This window comes from Archocentrus centrarchus, chromosome 7, assembly GCF_007364275.1.
Source record: "Archocentrus centrarchus isolate MPI-CPG fArcCen1 chromosome 7, fArcCen1, whole genome shotgun sequence".
NCBI lineage: Eukaryota > Metazoa > Chordata > Actinopteri > Cichliformes > Cichlidae > Archocentrus > Archocentrus centrarchus.
In genome coordinates this window covers 8,263,458-8,281,125 of record NC_044352.1, presented here as the reverse complement: position 1 = coordinate 8,281,125, position 17,668 = coordinate 8,263,458, and the positions used below count along the sequence as shown (strand labels likewise).

Genomic DNA, 17,668 nt, shown 5'->3' with positions numbered 1-17,668 from the left:
TTAACAAAAAGTTGTGCATAATTTATGTATTCAGATCATGTGCTATTTATTTTACAAGACATATTTTAATTACATTCTGTTATACAGTATATGATCATGGGTTGAATGTTGTACCTTGTCTACGTCTGTCAGCACTGCTGGAGATTGGCTGTCCATCCTCTCTGGACCAGAAAAAAAAGTGTGGAGGAGATCCAGACACCTGACACCGCAGAGTGACAGGGTCACCCTGTGGCACTAGGACTCTCTCTGGATAAACTTTGACCACCAGTGAGGCTGCAACTGGCAGTGCAAGGATCATAACAAACACATTAGGAATTCACTCTCAGAAGAGTCAAAATTGTACCAAAATGGCTTTTCACAACACAAGCTCAGGGCAGGACTGTGAAGTCTTAATTTATTAAACATTTAAAAAAGTATCCAGCTTTTAAAATTTAAGAAGTATAATGTGTATCTGGCAGATTTCCTGCACAGTTACAGCACAAAACTTTAATTTATTTTTATTGGAAACATGAGCATGTTTTCATTCATACTCCGATGACAGGACTGATTAGTCATATTAATGCAGGACTTTACCATCATTTGGACGACACTTCTCTCTTGCCTGTGGGTTTCCAACATATCCAGGAGCACAACTGACAAAGGCAAAAACAGACACAGAAAGAAGGCTTAAGCACAGACCACGGAAAAAAAAAAAAATCTATGAAATACAAAATTTTATCTAGCTCACTTTGCAGAAATTCCTGTAGGTCATGGTATTTTTGTAAAAGATGCTTTTCATCTTATTAAGACAAGGTGAAATTTATGAAAAAATAAAGTTTGAAAGAGTTGGGATATGTTACCGTTCACAGTACTGTCCAGTGTAGCCGGGCTGACAGGCAGTACACTGGTAGCCTCCATTTCCAAGGCTCTCACAGGTAGGGGAGAACCTACATACACACAAAGGCGAGGGTTGGTCAAAAAACTCAGTTAACAGAAGGAAAACATAAAAGCAAAATATGTTTCAAGACATTTTAAGGTAAAACTAGAGCGTAAATATTTAAAACAACATAGAGTGTGGGAAAAAAAGGATAACACATTCAGAACACAAGCAGATTATTTTTAACAGCTCTGGCATTTCATTACCACTGAACAGCAAAATTCAGATATGTTAAAGTGAAATGTAAGTGTGGATGCAAAATTCCATCAGGATAATGAAGCATGCAATAATTGATATAAGCTGGCAGTAAACAGGGTAATGATTCTTCAGAGCTCCACAGTCTACAGGACAGGGTAACTGCGCTGGACAGATGTCCAGAGCTATAAATGGAGGTGGAATGTAAGGCCTTACGGTCTGTGCCAGAACTTACTGGTTGTCCGGGTCAGTGTGAGGGCAGGCACATGGCTGGCAGTCTTCTGGAGTGCCAACAGTGGGGTCGCCAAAGAAGCCGGGAGCACACTGCTCACAGAGCTCACCCTGTGTGTTATGTAGGCAGCTCTGGAAGGAGACAAATACTCTGTTTAGAGATCTTGTTAGCGAGCGTTAATATAAAGAACAATTCCCGTCATATGCTGATTTGGGGCTTCATACTGTGCAGATGCCGGTCTCCGGGTGGCAAGAGTCAGAGTGACCATTGCATTCACAGAGTTCACAGTGACCCAGGTACAAGCCACCTCCGGTGCGGGTATAGCCAGGGGCACAGTCCTAAAAGTGACATTAACCTATTAAGGCACAATCAGCTTACATTTTTCTGCTGAGGTTAAATGAAAATCTGAGAAATTCATCACAATAAAAAATATTGACCTGACAGGAGAGTCCCTGGTATCCGGGTGGGCATCGGCACTGCTCCACCTCGAGGGCCTGTGCCAAGCCGCTGTAGTTGGGCACAGAAACTTCCATGCTGATGTCAGAGATGCTGGAGGAGCGCATCTCTGTGGAGTAGGATGCTTGAATCAGGATGTCATCGAGATCAGCCAGAACCATCATAAGGTGCTCTCTGGTGGCAGGCATCCCATCAGGTCGATGCCAATTTTCCTATAGAAAACAAACAAAAATCAACTAAAGCAATTGGTATGCATTATGAGCACATTTTTAGAAGACTAAATTTTAGCATGCTTAGCTTCAAGAAGGTTTAAAAAAAAAAAAAAAAAAAAAAGCTTAGTTCCTGTAAGTACCCGCACACTGCTGTATAAACAGGTGATTAATAACATTACAATATATATAGTATAGGCATATGGCAAATAATAAAATACATTTAAACTGGAGAAATTTAACTTGTAGCTATATCTGCTTACAGTACATTACTATAATGTTTGTATACTATAACAACTTTTTGCATGCCATCTATAAATACTGCACAAAAGGCCAAGTTATGATCCACTCACCTCTCTGAAGACAATCTCAAATTGATTAGTCTCTCTGCCCTCGTACCTCCGCGACCAAGGCTGACGTGCCACCAAGGTGATGTCATTACCCTAAAAGAGCAACACTGGCAGGTGAGTGAATCCCTTAAATGCGTGCAACGATGGCAGAAAACAGAACATTTGCATGAGGAGACACTCACAATAATCTGGACATTAGCATCTTCGAAGAGCGTTCCTCTTGGACCAGCCACATAGGAAATGGTGTATTTAAGTTTTCCGCCATAAGAACCCACCTGAAACATGAAATTTATTGTCAGGTTAAAGAGTGGTGCAATTCTTAAGATAAAACAGAAACATGGAACACATCCAAAATCAAGGCCAGGTGGCTGCTGAAAGGTTTTTACTAACAGTAAATCCTGTGTTAGCAGGATGTGAATGAACAAACTAAAAACTGTTTTTCCAGCATCCCTCGTCGAGTTGGCGGGATGCTGAAACTGTTATGATACTCATTTATATTTTGCAGAGTGGTAAATACACTTAAATGGCCACTCCCTGAATTTTATCCATGGAACGGATGTATAAGGTTTTCTGTGACTGTGAAGGTAGTCACAAAAATTAAAGAGACAATCAACGTGCTTTGTGGGACCTGCAGTATGCAATTTTTTTGGAGTCACAGCACAGGCTGAAAGCCATGACATCGCTGCATCTGCTGCTTCTGTCTCACCACACTGGCATGCAACTCTTCATCACTGGACTGCTTCTTAATCAAGAAAAGATACAATCACATATTTGGCCTTGTATTTGAAACCATTTATATTACATATCTCATTAAAAAACAGCCAAGCAGGTAAAACTCCAACCACAACATGGTATAAAGCTCTCACATTGTACTACAGAAGAGGAATGCAGGACAGGAAATCAAGAAGATACACGTGGAGGAAGGGCGGGGGAAAACTACAGCATAGGTCATGTGGACAGGTATGCAGGAATGCTTGAGGATAATAGGAGTGCAGTATTCTGTGTGACCTTTAAGGGGACGACAAGGAGTGAGCCAAGTTTTCACAATTACCTTATCCCCTGTGAACTGCCCTGGAAGCTGCCAGTAGAGCAGATCATCCTGGTGCAGGCTGAAACCTTTGTAGACCAGAAAGTGCTGAGAGGCAAAGGAGGAAGGAGAATAAGCCACAGAAAAAGAAAAGAGAGGCAGCAAGACGAAATCACAAGCGCAAACAGGCAAGCATTCCAGAGAGTATGCCTGAGAAATAATGAAGAACAAACATAAACTAAACACTTTGAAGTACATGTTTTCTAGTAGGAGTTAATGAAGACTCTTTAGCTGCCAATTGATAACAGCGTACCACTTGCGCTGTGCCTTGTCTGACAACCAAAACAGCAACTTCAACTCAGTAATGTGGCAATGACAGCTTAACAAGTGCCTCAATTAGATGTGGTTCTAAACCAGACAACAGCATAATGACAGGCCATTTTAAAACCAGTGTTAAGTGGAGAATTACAGTGTACTCTGTGACAGCAGTGAGTGGGAGTGATTTACTTAACAATGAAAAATCCCATCACTCCAATTAATCACTGGAATTATGTCAACTATTCATTCTTTAGTAATCATAATTTGAATCTCTTAAGTGTTATTACAAATTTCTGTAATAAACTAAGAAAAGATGGGTGTTAATTAATATTGAAGCTTTAAGATTATAATGTATGTGCAAGTCACTCAGTCATACCACTATCTACCTTGCTGGTCCCACCAGTAGTACTATAAGTGGCGCTCACTGTGTTCTTGCTCTGTTGATGCACAGCAGAACCAGGCCCCAAAGAGAAATGCAAATCAACAAAAGGCTTGCAAAACATAAACAAAACCATTCACAGTATCTGACAGAGTGTACCTGCAGACGAGGAGCATGGCCTGGGGAGTAAGGCTGGGGCAGAGTTGGTCTAACTGAAGAGATACCAGATGGAGGGGAAGGGGGGCTCAGGTTACGCAAAGACCAGCGAGAACGAGAGGAAGAAGAAGAGGGAGTTGGGACCCGGGAAAAAGAGGATTTATAGGAGGGAAAAAATGGAGGAGAACCAGCTCGCCCATTGGAGAAATTAGAGAGAAGTGCCCAGACTTCATCATCCAGCTGTCTGACACCACCCTGAGGGGAAAGTTGTGTACCAGAGAGAGAGACAATATGCAACCTTAGGAATAATGTGTACCACTCCAAGAGAAGGGGCAGCACATCATGCCATGCAAATCTGTGATGCTTGAATATCCATTGAAATCAATAAAAGTGACCAAATTTGTGTGTTAATATGGACTGTAATGACCTAATTACTGTATATACTGCAAATTATAGGCTTGTTGGATTATTCCCACTCCAACAGTGCAGTCACACCAACAAAACACTAATTTCTTGCACTTAAGAAACAAGGACCTGACTTTGCATGCCAGAGTTCTCTGTAAATCACTCACATGCACACAGAGTCATATATGACAGTAAGTTGTTAACAAGTGTTCATGCTGCTTTATCTATGAACTGAGATGATTTTACTTCAACAGATCTCTACAAAAATCACTTTGAATCACATATTCTTGTTAGACATATGAGTCTTGCATTCTACGGTGCAGGTCATCCCAAATACCTGACTAGCTCTTTTGGTTTTGTGGGTATCTTTACGTTCAGAGGCCATTAGGTTCCAGACGGAAGCATCCTTCCTTAGCTGCTCCTCTGGCAAGTGGGAGTCACTCTATTGATGTGAATAAAGGAAGCTCTTTGATCACTTTCCTCATCACTGAGCTGATGGTATTTGCAAGTGTTATGGCAGTGTTATTCCAGCAAAGTTAAACTTTATGAAGCTCCTTAATGGACCATTAATGATCAATCCATTTAGAGGGCTCACATCATGTGAAGCAGAAAGCGATTTCTGTGTGGAATATGCGCTTTGATAAAAGCTAGGAGGCCTTTATTTGTCACCTTCAGCTGCAAAGTGCATGCACAGCTGTAAACGTCACATGCTTCTAATAAACACTGGGTCAGTACAGATAAATACAAATTTATGAGTGCATACTTACAATATATGCACATGCATTACATGATGATTATTATAATGAAAGTGTGTACCAACCAGTGTATTTTAAATGCAATACAGTCACTTGAGACATGCCAGATAATACTGGACTTAAAAAACTAGATTTGATACGAACAAACAACAATCACAACACACAACAACTTTATACCTGATCTTTTCGTTTCATACGAGCAAAGCGAGAATTTTTCTATAGAGCGTGGAGGGGCAGACAAACACAAAAACGAGCTACATTATATGAGTAATCACTGGGGCCATCAAATCCATACAAACTATTTTATATGAATGGCGTTCAGGTTTAAAAGGTGAAACCAGTGCAGCAATGGAGGCAAAGTAATCACACATAGATTGGTAAAAGTGTCTGAACAAGTCAGCTCAAAAAGGATTGGCTGAAGCTTGAAGTAAGAAAAAAGCAGCAAAAGAGAGAAAGCAGTTGAGTAGGAGTGGTGTAGTAGTGTGTGCTGCTGAGCACCTTTATATACAGTACTTGCTTGGCTGTTTCCACTGATGTAGCTGTTGTATACTCTTAGAAATACTGACCTTGTCACCCTGGTAAGCTCCTGGAAGCTGCCAGTAATGAGGCTCCTGTGACAGGTAGTCAAAGTTGCTGTAGGACAGCTGTGTGCCTTCAGTTGAAATCTCCACAGTGAAACCAGTGGAAATGCGATTGGTGCGCTGACGGTTGACCAGAGCGAATTCCTGGAAGTTCCCTGGAGAAAAGACTGAGGACACCTACAGAGCAAATTTAAAGTATACAAGCAAGTAAATAATGGAGTACATCATAACAAATTAAAAATAAATAAGGTGCTTAAAGGGAAGCTATTTTTAATTTTTTTTCTCTTACTTTTTTAAATCACATATAGACTGCCGTAGTGGTGGATGCTCATATTAAACATCTCTTCATGACCTTCAAATCTTGAGGTCAGAATATGTACAAGTAATCCCTCGGAGTCAAAATCTCAGACTACAGGCTGCTCTAAACGCTCCATTTCAGACAGTTTTTCTACTTTTACAATGTCAATGAAGGTGAATATCGTTAATATGGTGATCTCATGTTCTCACATTCTGGCTGTGAGCACAGAATGCCCGCCCACCTGATGTTCAAATCTATTTCAAATCTCTTTGCAAAAAACAACCAATCGGAAAACACTTTGCTAAAGGGAGGGAGAAGGGGGCTAAACACAATGATTTCAGGCTATCAAGCCTTTTTTTTTTACATTAAATGACAGTGTATAACGCCACTCTAAAAATATAGTCTATATGTGCTCTACAGACTTCATGTTTCTCACCCAATTGCCCTGAGATTCTTCCTGGAAATAATTGCGTACATGGGGAAATATCAGTAGATCTTTGTCCCACATCACTGAAGAATGTGATTTCACTGGCTTAGAACCACTTTAGCCTGATGTGATAAAAGCAAATTTAGACTCTCCTGAGTTAGACCACACATCTTTTCCCTCAGATGTAAATGTGTAATTCATTTGCTGATATGATCACTGCTACTGTATAACAGTGCAAACATAAATTTGTTTTTTGGATTATTAAGAGATTTAAAAATTGCTGCACAATAAATTTCACTCTTCTTGCATCAGTCCATCATTTAAATGCCTTACCAGGTCTCTATAGTGGGTTGAGCTGGAGCACTGCTGAGTGACGCCCATACAGAAACAGGACAGGCAGCCATCTTTGTTTTCCTGGCTGAGATGGAAGGCTCCAGCCTTACAGCTGGAGCAATACTGGCCTTCAACATTCATCTATAAGCACATCAGAGGAATAAGACACAATCAGCCCATGCTGGAACATCCAGAAGGTGAAAACACCGAGGGAAATAATGTAATTAATTAATTAATTAAAAAGCGTCTGATCACCTTGCAATTGCACACACCACCAATGCAGCTTTCACGCCCTCTTTGGTCACAGTTATAGCAGCCTGTCACAAGGCAGAAGATTACAGTATGCTCTTTAATGAGAAGAATCATTGCAACTCGTATTTTTGGAAAGAAAAATAAGCCACGAGATGTTAAAAGATCTGTTATTTCCCTAGCTCAAAATGCTAAATTTACCATTGACTTCATTGCCAACAATACAGCTCTGTCCAAGCAGTGGATTGCCAGTGTATCCTGCAGCACATCTGAAATAAAAATAGCATGTTAAAGTGAATATTTCCATTCAAGGAGGATGCAAGTATTAACCAAAAGAACAATGGGACAGGAAGCCGGGAAGCCTGCGAGAAGTGATACATTTGATGAATAATATCCTTTAAGGAGACTTCTTGACCCAAAACAGAGCTAAACCAGAAACAAAGGACTGAGTGACTCAGACAAGAAACATATGTACTACTCTGTTATTACATTCAGTAAGCATACATATCTATACAGGGCACTAGCTTTACACCATCATGAACCAAAAATCACCCAGCCTTTCTGCTGTATGTTAACAGGTTCTAAACACTGCCTGCACTGGAGATGGATGAAGCACAGCCTCTGCTAAAATGTTCAACATGTCTCAGATGTTGATCCCATCTCTCACAGGCGTGTTATACAGCTGAAAACAAGAAAACTCTTTTTCCACACAAACAGAAGGACTACAATTTATAGAAAACTAGAAAACAAATTAACCAGATTAAAAATAAATAACAGAAGCCACGTGAGAACAAAGAAAGGAGAGCTAAGAATAGCTAACAGACAAAGAAAAAGATGCTGAGGAAGAAAACTATCATTTTTGATCTTGCGACAAAGAAAAGCAAAACACCATCAGCTCAAGCAAACATTGCCACAGCCACCAGGCTAATCCAACCCCAATTTTGGCAAGGGACAGCTGCTGTCAGTCTTACCTCACCTATCCTCTGGCAGGTCCATAGGTCAACAGCCAACAAAGAGGACTTCCATGCTATAAACTTGCTTTGAGAAACACTATTCAAACTGTCTGCTGGGACTTACAGTACTTTCCAAGGTGAGTTTAACTCAGTCCTTCCACTCAGTGTTGCTTTACAGACAATAACAAAAATCACAGGCAACTAAAACATACAGTACATGGAAGTTGATATGGTCATATGGAAATGATTAAAATGTAATAAGCAAAGTCTGTTAGGTAAGAACAATTTCCAAATATGCAAAATACAACACTCAATCACGCTTTACATTAAAAAATTTCCATTTTTTTTTTTTATGCCCAAAGCATAAAAACAAGAGCAACAACTTCTGGTCTGACTGCCAGAAAATAATGGAGACAAAATGAGATTAGGTACACAAGAAATATACACATTAATCTGCAGTTTTCTGCAAAATATAATTCCCCACAGAGAATGACCATATTTCATTACCTTTGAGCTAAACATGCTCAAAATGACAATGACCATGGAGCTGGTTTCATAGTCCAAATATTTGGTACTAAACCAAGACATCAGAGAAATTAAAATATTCATCTGATGAAATCTTTATCACGATGATCTAACCAAGAGATGACAAAATATTTAATTTAAACTCAGTGCTAGAAGAAAAGTTAGGGTATCAGCAGTGTCACTATGCTACATCTTCCACTGACCCTGAATGTAGAAAAGATATTACAGTCTGAAATCAAAGTGAGGAACTGACAGGTGTTATTATACACAGAGCCATGTCACTAGAAGGTTTATAGCCCAATTATTGTTACATTTCAATGCATAACAAAATACTATAGATTTTCAAGCATCAGCTGTAATTAACACTGCAGACTGGACTACTCGCAGGCCGATAGGTTTTTATTCTTGTTTGTCAGTTTATTCTTTATCCTTGAATTTTATAAAATCACACTTGGTGAAATAGGGATGTAAAGCTTTTTTAAAAAACATACTGAAAATGTGTTAATGCAGTAAACACACAAGATGTGCATGACATTCTTTTTAAATGATGCAAAGGAACATTTAGGGGTCAAATTTGAGGTAGTTTGGCTATAATGAAATGGAAAAAGGTTCATATGCTACACCATCTCTTCGTGGCGGAATTACATGCAATACTTCTGACAATATTTTGTCATGCAACATTTAAAATGATGTCAGCATCTATCAGAAGGTATAATATGCAGGAATTGTTGGTTATTGTTTGCAAAAAATAACATTTAATAACAATAACATCTCCACGGCTCAAGTGAGAGCGAGAGAGGAATGTTGCTTCATACTGTCACCTGCGGCCTCTCTGCTCTGTGTGTGTGCGCAGCACAGTTCAGCCCTCAGACAAACAGACAGAGAGCAGCGGAGAGAACATTTTTAAAGATATCCACCATGACACCCTGCAATTTGTTTTTGGTTTGGGGCTACACACCCACTGCTCAAAAGTTGCAGCTTAGAAATGGAACTAACACAGCAGAATAAGAAGGGAGAGAGGAAATTACAGAGAGGTGGCAGGGTTTCTGCAGAAGAATACACCAGCAAAGACTTTTAAAAGGTCATAAGTGATTTAGAGAGACTGCTTTTGCACGAGCCTACAATGTACAGTACAAGCATAATACACCTTTAATATATTAAAAGCCCCTCGAAAAATACAGTAAAATTAATCCCTTCATTAGTTTTCATTGATGATTAATATGATTGTAGTATATATATATATATATATTTATATAAATAGGACCACGATCAGAGGCTGGAAATATAAACAAAATTTAAAAAAAGAATAAAAACAACGTAATATTCTCTAGTCATCAGGGATAATTTTGATAGGAATGGCCAGCTTTCCCAAGACAATATGAAGAGAACCTTCTTGATTCTTTTTCTGCTTTGCAGATTTAGAATCTCCACGTAAGAGCCTCAGCAGGTCCAAAACACCAGATTCAGAATATTTTTTCTTTTTCTGTTGGTGTTTTTCAGTTTTCTTCTTCCCGGCAGCAGCCTTGGATTTACTGAGAGTTAATGTCTGTTTCGCTGTTGCGTTAGACTTTTTCTTTGGAGCGGTAGCCTTGATTTTAGCAGGAGTTGTCCTTTTTACTGTTGTTTTAGGCTTCTTGGCTGCAGTAGCCTTAACGGGCTTTGTGGTTGTCATTCTGTCCTTGGCTGAAGTTTTTGTCTTGTGAGGTGGCAGTTTATGTGCCAACTTGTGCTCGGTCTTTTTCTCATCTGGGTTAGAGCTACCTTTGCGAGGCTTCGACAATTTCATTGAATCTCCTGTAGATTTCACACCCTCCTGATCCTTCTTTGTACCAGGTGCATCTGATATAACTGCCTTTTTATTGTTCACATTAAGCAGAGCTGAATCCTTTTTATTGGCCTGCTCAGATTGTTTATGCAGCTGAGGGATTCTCGCAGGCTTTGAGTTGAGTGTTGGTGGCTCCACTTGAAATTTTGTGATTGTTGACTCTTCTTTAACTTCCTGCAGTTTTGCTTGCCTTGGCTGTGACATGTGTTTTGCTGTCACAGCAGTCCTCCTGCCTTCTGCCTTCTTTGTTTGAGGCTTCATTGTAACTTGAGGTTTAGATTCCAAAATAGTCTTAGGTTTACTTTGGGTGGTCTTGAACTTAACTGCTGATCTTGTTGAGGGATGATTTTTGAGTGGCCTAGTGACCGATTGGAGCTTTGTAGTTGTTTTCACTGGTTCGGCGGTGGATGCTGATTGGAGTTTTCTCTCCTTCTTGGGAGCAGACGTGTGTTTGTTTGAGAGGAGACCCGGAGTAGGTATGCTTTCGGGAACAGTGGCTCTGCTGGTGAGAGACATTTTAGTGGGTATAACACTGATCTGAGGCTGAGGTGTTGAGTGCAATGGGACTGCAATGACTGTTGTGAGCGAAGGCAGAACTCTTTTTTCTTGGAGCGAACGGGAAATGTGCCTTGTACGTTTCAACTTGTTCATCTCCTGAGCCAGGGCTGTGAAGCCATCTATTAGGATCTCTAACCGCCCCTCTAGCCTGCTCAAACGAGCCTCCATATCGGTGTAGCTTTTCTCCAGCTCAATAACCTTTGTGTTCTTCTCTGTGGCTGGCTGGAGAGCGATGAGGTCTTTCAGCTGGGAGCTGAGAAGACTCTGCTGTTTCTCCATGCTATGAATGCTCTCCTTCATATCAAGTGTGTTGCTTTCCAGCATGCTCAGCCGTCGGTTAAAGGAGTTCAGGTGAATCCGGAGAAGTTGCTGGAAGCTTGAGTGCCTGCTCTCTAAACTGGGTGTGAAGCGTGGCGGGAGTCTGGACACTGACCTGCTGGGGGTGACTGAGAAAATGCCCACCCCATTTATTTTTGTTGATTGAGTTCTGTGAAGCTGAGATGCAGTAGACAGTAAAGCCCCAGTAGGGATAATAGTAGTAATAAGCCATGGGTATTTGATGTCATCACCATCACCATCATCATCATCTCCACTGCCAGTGAGTTCTTTCTTTTTATCCCAGCTGAAACTGAATGCTGCTTCAGGTCCACATCCCATAGACAGGAAGCCCTCTGTGTGCTTCTCCAGGAGGGGGTCCCCACAACTGTCTGCAGATGGCATCTCTTCTCTTAATATCAAAACAGCAAAATCAGGTATAATACAGGCAGGGATGTCATATCATAGCAAATGACGAGATGCGGCTTGTACCCAAGTCACCTTTTCATCTTTGCTATCGGCGTAGCAAAGATACATCAGCCAGACAGTCTTCATAAATGCCACATCTACATTTATGACAAAAAAATAATGGTGTGTGGAGACATCACATGAGCCAGCACCTACAATGTTTTTCTAGCAGCAAAGCACAAAGCTGAAGCAGAAAGCAACCTTTGCAAAAAACATTTGGAGATAAAGTAAAGGAGAAGAAAACAAAAAGAAGATATAAAAGGAAAATAAAGGTTTCCTCTGGAGATACTGTTATTTCTCCTTTAGCATATTTCTTTTCTATAAAAAAAAATTTGACCAATGGCACTCTCAGTACCACCAAAGGCAACTAACCTTAGCAGTCTTACATCTCACTTGGGACAAAGAAGACTACTAATTGTAACAGAAATAACCTTAATTAAACACCCACAATACAACACTTACAACCAGATCTGTGAATAAAGGACACAGTACAAAGAGATTGGGTGGCACAGATTTGCATCTCCCATCCCTCCTTTGATATCACTCAGTCACGACTGCCATGAAAAAAAAAGGGGGGAAATGTGAACCACAGACATGCTCATATCCCTCTCCTGTGAATGAAACCAGTGGGTGCTACTGCCAGCCCCCCCGCAAACCTTGCTGCCGGTCAGCCAGGTAACCCCAAACACTAGATAACCCTGAGAGAAAGACAGAGAGGGGGGAAAAAAAAGAGAGAGAGATAAAAACAGAAAAGGTACCTTTCACAGCGTCGGCCAGAGAATCCAGGAGGACAGTTGTCACAGGTCGGCTGACCATCAGAATCCAGATAACAGGTCGCGGAGAATCTGTGAGAAAAAGGATATCAAACACTCACTTTGAGGATGCTCCTGCCATGCACACAGTATACTTTACTCAGTGTAGGACAAAAAAAATTATTTAATTTCTGACATAAACTTACTGGTTGCTGGAAGTGATTCCAGGGCATGGGCAGGGCTTACATGCTTGAGCACCACCCCTTACAGGGTCTCCATAGAAACCAGCTTGACAACGCTCGCATCTTGGGCCAGCAGTGTTATGGAGACATTGCTTTAGGATAGGAAACACATGAAAAGGAGGTGTGATTCACGGAACAGTTGAATATACTGTACTTATGTTGCCACATGTTGCGATCTGCCAAGAAATCGTTTGCACATTCCACGGCAGACATCAGAGCAGGACTGACACTCAGAAAGGCTTCAGACAGAGGAAGAGTAGCACAGAACCTACCAGACACCTGCCAGTCTCCGGGTCACAGCTGCTGGCGTGACCGTTGCAGTCACACCTCTCACAAGTGCCCAGGTAAAGGCCAGAGGTGGTCCGCGTGTAACCTTCATCACATTCCTGTAGAGGGATGGAAAATAACACCTCAGGTGAGAGACAAGTGATGACAAATAGGAATGTGTCTTTGTTCCACTGCAGGACGGAGACAGACTGCAATTATCATCATCATCAAGCACTATTATGGAAAGAAAAATAAGAGACTTTATTTCAAGCAAGCTTAGACATATCTGTGATGGCTTTCCTTGCTCTCCTTTTTTTCAAAAATAACTCAAGTAGAAGCTAGCTGTTCATGCCAATTCAAATCAGTAGTTTGACCAGATTATAAATCTTCCCGTCTTTATCGGAGGATGGAAGTTGCAGTTTCATGTAGGAACTATTTTCTTTCTAATGAACTACATCCTTCAATCAAAGAAGCTACAGTAGCTAGTCTTATGGCTCAGCTCAGTGGGATGCCATTTATGTTTATATTCTGTCACTCTGTCTCAGGTTTATGGTTAGATACTGCACAGTGATACGATTGACAGCTGTAGTTCTTTATGAAATTTACGCCCACATAAATGATTATGGATTTATTTGAGTAACTGTTTCTGTAAAGAGAACTTACTGCTGAATTGTTTTCAGTTTTTTGCCACTTTTAACACTCCAAACAAGTGCCATTTAGTACCTTTATATTAAAGAGAAGACAGACATCTCTCTACCTCTACAACTAATAATAATTAATAAAATCATATATCAGTAATTATTAATTGCAGCTATTTTTTTAAACTCATCTAGAATAATCTAAACTACTTTTCTCCTCATGTGTACCTGGCAAGATGGTCCTCTATATCCCTGAGGGCAGGCGCATTCTTCCACCTCCAGAGCTTGTTCATTCCCAGTTGACTGAGGAACAGCAATGTCCATCTGGATATCTGAAATACTAAATCACACATAAATAAAGACACGTGAAGCAGTGAAATCCTCTTGGATTAATTTATGATATGTAAAATAATTTTACACTCTCTGAGGAGCCTCCCAACATACCTGCTTTCAGCCAAATTGTCTGCATAGGTGGCCCTGACCATGAAGACGACGACGTCTGCCAGGGCCATTAGCAGGTGCTCACGAGTACATGGCTCCCCGTCAGCGCGACGCCATTCAGACTATCAGCCAGAGACAGAAGTAAAGCGAAAGCGAAAGGTTAGTCTACTAACACCGTCTGTAGCTTCAAGCTTAGGGAAATCCTTAAAAACAATGAACCACACCTCTCTGAAGGTCACAGTGATAGTCTGTGGGACACGTGGGAGGGGTTTGGTTTGAGAATAGTGTTCCAGGAAGATTCCATTGCCTTGGAGAACCACATCTGGCTGACCATCAATCACTAGAGAGCGTTGAAACGGTTCAAAGCGCACTGTGTAGCGAAGCTCCCCAGCATAAGCCGTCACCTGGTAGCAACATATTAAAAACAAATGCTCATTCAAATCAAATTAGCTTTATGTATATAGAGCCAAATCATAACATAGGTCATCTGAGAGCATTTTACACAGTGATATCAAGACATTATGATACAGAGAGAAACACAGAAATTCCCTTTCATTAAGTTCTTGGAGACAGTAGAACAATATAACCAATTTTTAACTCCCAGCAGATCCAGACTAATGAAGGATGGCTATCTGCCTTGAAAAGATGAGCATTTCAACAAAACTGAATAGTGGAAAGGTATTTCAACCCTTTGATATTATGAAGCGAGTCACAAGACACCTTTGACTGGCTTGACTTCAAGATAAAGGGCAAAAGGAGCTTCACTGCATGAATAAATGCAGCTTTTTTACTTAACATGTTAAGACATGACTGAGCAGAAAAAAAGAGAAATCATCTAAAACATTTATTTTCTTCTCCTTGTTTCCAGCCTGCTCCTTACTTGGTGGTTGTTTTTTTTCCCCCTCCCCTCACCTTATCTCCCTTGAAGCTCTCAGGCAGGACCCAGTAGTAGATGTCATTAGGGATACTTGAGAAGTAACGGTAGACAACTTCAGAGGAGCCCCTCTGTGAGATGCCTTCAGAAACAGTGTTAGTGTTATCTCTGCTGGAGAGGGAGAAGAGCTGCCCGTTTACACCGCCTCGCACCTGAGAGATACAGAAAAAGAGTCTGACTGAAATGTACACTGAGCGTTACATGCGCTCACACTTCAATGCACAGTGTTTGGACATTGCCTCTTACCATCTAGCCCCTGAAAAGATTTGCTGATACAGCACGAGTGAACAAACACTGAGTAAAAAAATCCCGATACCAAATATATTTGCCTCTTCCTTTGCCATTGGCGGCCCACCTGTTCTCTATTCCAAGTGGAGCTGGCACACTGTTTGGTGACGCCCATGCAGAAACAACGTAGACAGCCTTCAGGGTTGGACTGGGATAGGTGGAAGAACCCAGGCTTGCACTCATCACACAGAGCGCCTGCCACATTGTTCTGCAACGTAGACAAAGAAGCAAAAAAAAATAAACGCATGCACATATGTGATCCATGTGCCTGTCAAGCCCTTTGATCCCTTCATGAAAAATGGCAGCAGAAAAATTGAGTAGGACACATCAGCGTCGCACATTTCACAACAATTAATAGCTTAACTGTTTACCATGCTGCAGCCATACCTTACAGCTGCATGGCCTGCTGCTGGAGCTGACAGTTCCTCTGTCATCGCACGTGACAGTCGGGTTTGCTGCAGGGACAGAGCAGTGGAAAGATTACATGTGGAGAGGAAAGTGCACCTGGGAGTGTTCCAGCCACACTGCATACCTAAGCCATGATCGCACATTGCAATCTACTTTAACCCGGTGGGGACAACAGTAATCATTACACAAGATTTAGGTCTTCTCATGGTCATACAAGAGCGCAACAGGTGAACTTTTGATTTCTTTCCTGTAATTCCTGAAAATGTAAACACATGTACTCACAGACAGAAACACATTTTCCATTAGGCAGAAGGGGGTTACCCTGATAACCAGGTGCACACCTGAAAAAACAAAAACAAGCGATATGTATAGATATCAATGTATAGTTGTGTTGATTATATTTGGCATACAGCACCAGTCAAATGTTTGGACATACTCGCCCACTCATAAGAATGGGTGAGTATGTCATATTGTAAAATTTAATGCTAAGATCATTGTTGCCAACAGTCCCAAGAGAGTCATACAGTTTCATTCATATCCGTACAGGCTCTGAACCAAGCGGTACAGGTAATGATATGCGTTTCCTCACTTTTCACAGCGTCTTCCTGTATAGCCGAGCCTGCACGCATCACATGTTGGCTGCTGGTCAATATTCAGGAAGCAGGTGTCAGAGAACCTACGAAGTTCAACAGAAGGACAATGAATCAAAATTTAGAAGCAGCAGGTTAATGAGCAGCATGTAAAAACAGTGCATGGGTATCTGAATGAGCTCAGCTTGAGTAGTGAGATAGTTCAAATTTGTTACAAGTGAGACCTTATTTGCAGAATGTTGGCATCTGTGTCCCTGATTGTATTGCAGATGTGTTTCAGTGTTTGTGCGCGACCTTACCGTCGTGACGTCTCAACGTACGGGCAAGGGCAGGGCTTGCAGTCATCAGGGCGACCTCGGCTCGGGTCACCAAAGTAACCAGGACGGCACTTGTCACACTGAGGGCCCTCTGTGTTGTGTTGGCAGCTCTGTGGTGAGGAGAACACACAGTCAGTTCACTCACAAAGATGTCACTCAAAGTAAATTTGACATTTTGGAGAATATTTTTGGGGTGTGCTCTCTGTCAAGAATTCAGCGAGAAGAGCAATATCCTTTTTAATGAAGCTGGACCCAAGAATTTATTAACATAAAGACTGGAAGCATGTTGAAACCACATTTCAATCCACCTTCCAATAACTCTGAAATAAATTAAAGTATTATTACAACGGCAACTTTTGGTTTTGCAGGGAATAAGAAGCTGGAACTGTTTCTTAGCCTTCTTGTTCCATCACGCATCACTCCATAAAACCACAACTTCTGACTATTACATTCATGTCTGTGTCAAAAGGCATCAGCTGTGGGCGTTTTGGTAATGCGAATCTTTAAGCCTTCTGACCGAGCCAAGCAACCCAGTACAGATGCAACTGACTCAGTTAGGAAAGTGAGTAAGCATGCTTCTGTTATTAACATCTAGTAATATATTTTCCAGTAAGTAAATGATGTAAGATTTTTCAGTGAATTTCCGTATAGGTTTTTTTTTTTTTTTACCAGGCAGTGTCCGCTGATTCGATCGCAGTCAGTGGCGTGTCCGTTACAGTTACAACCAGCACAGGCGCCCAGATAGAGGCCACCAGGGACGCGCTCGAAACCAGAGGAGCACATCTCACAAGACAGGCCCGTATATCCAGGAGGACATCTGGGAAAGATTAAAATAAGAACTATCACGCATGGCTTTCATAA

At 41.2% G+C, this 17,668-nt stretch overlaps 1 protein-coding gene across 1 annotated transcript in view; it reads right to left on the bottom strand.

Moving 5' to 3' along the window:
• Positions 1 to 17,668, bottom strand: part of hspg2 (heparan sulfate proteoglycan 2) — a 92,954-nt gene that overhangs the window by 30,162 nt on the left and 45,124 nt on the right. The window contains exons 18-42 of the mRNA XM_030732938.1: positions 17,477 to 17,624; positions 16,790 to 16,917; positions 16,490 to 16,576; positions 16,183 to 16,241; positions 15,880 to 15,947; positions 15,560 to 15,700; positions 15,183 to 15,356; positions 14,495 to 14,674; positions 14,274 to 14,392; positions 14,058 to 14,169; positions 13,197 to 13,310; positions 12,889 to 13,016; positions 12,689 to 12,775; positions 7,488 to 7,555; positions 7,293 to 7,354; positions 7,038 to 7,178; positions 5,965 to 6,156; positions 2,541 to 2,633; positions 2,362 to 2,451; positions 1,781 to 2,011; positions 1,568 to 1,681; positions 1,347 to 1,474; positions 840 to 926; positions 574 to 632; positions 115 to 279 (exon numbers count right to left, since the gene is read on the bottom strand). Of these exons, the coding sequence (XP_030588798.1) occupies positions 115 to 279; positions 574 to 632; positions 840 to 926; positions 1,347 to 1,474; positions 1,568 to 1,681; positions 1,781 to 2,011; positions 2,362 to 2,451; positions 2,541 to 2,633; positions 5,965 to 6,156; positions 7,038 to 7,178; positions 7,293 to 7,354; positions 7,488 to 7,555; positions 12,689 to 12,775; positions 12,889 to 13,016; positions 13,197 to 13,310; positions 14,058 to 14,169; positions 14,274 to 14,392; positions 14,495 to 14,674; positions 15,183 to 15,356; positions 15,560 to 15,700; positions 15,880 to 15,947; positions 16,183 to 16,241; positions 16,490 to 16,576; positions 16,790 to 16,917; positions 17,477 to 17,624 (2,975 nt within the window). The remainder of the gene's footprint in view (positions 1 to 114; positions 280 to 573; positions 633 to 839; positions 927 to 1,346; positions 1,475 to 1,567; positions 1,682 to 1,780; positions 2,012 to 2,361; positions 2,452 to 2,540; positions 2,634 to 5,964; positions 6,157 to 7,037; positions 7,179 to 7,292; positions 7,355 to 7,487; positions 7,556 to 12,688; positions 12,776 to 12,888; positions 13,017 to 13,196; positions 13,311 to 14,057; positions 14,170 to 14,273; positions 14,393 to 14,494; positions 14,675 to 15,182; positions 15,357 to 15,559; positions 15,701 to 15,879; positions 15,948 to 16,182; positions 16,242 to 16,489; positions 16,577 to 16,789; positions 16,918 to 17,476; positions 17,625 to 17,668) is intronic.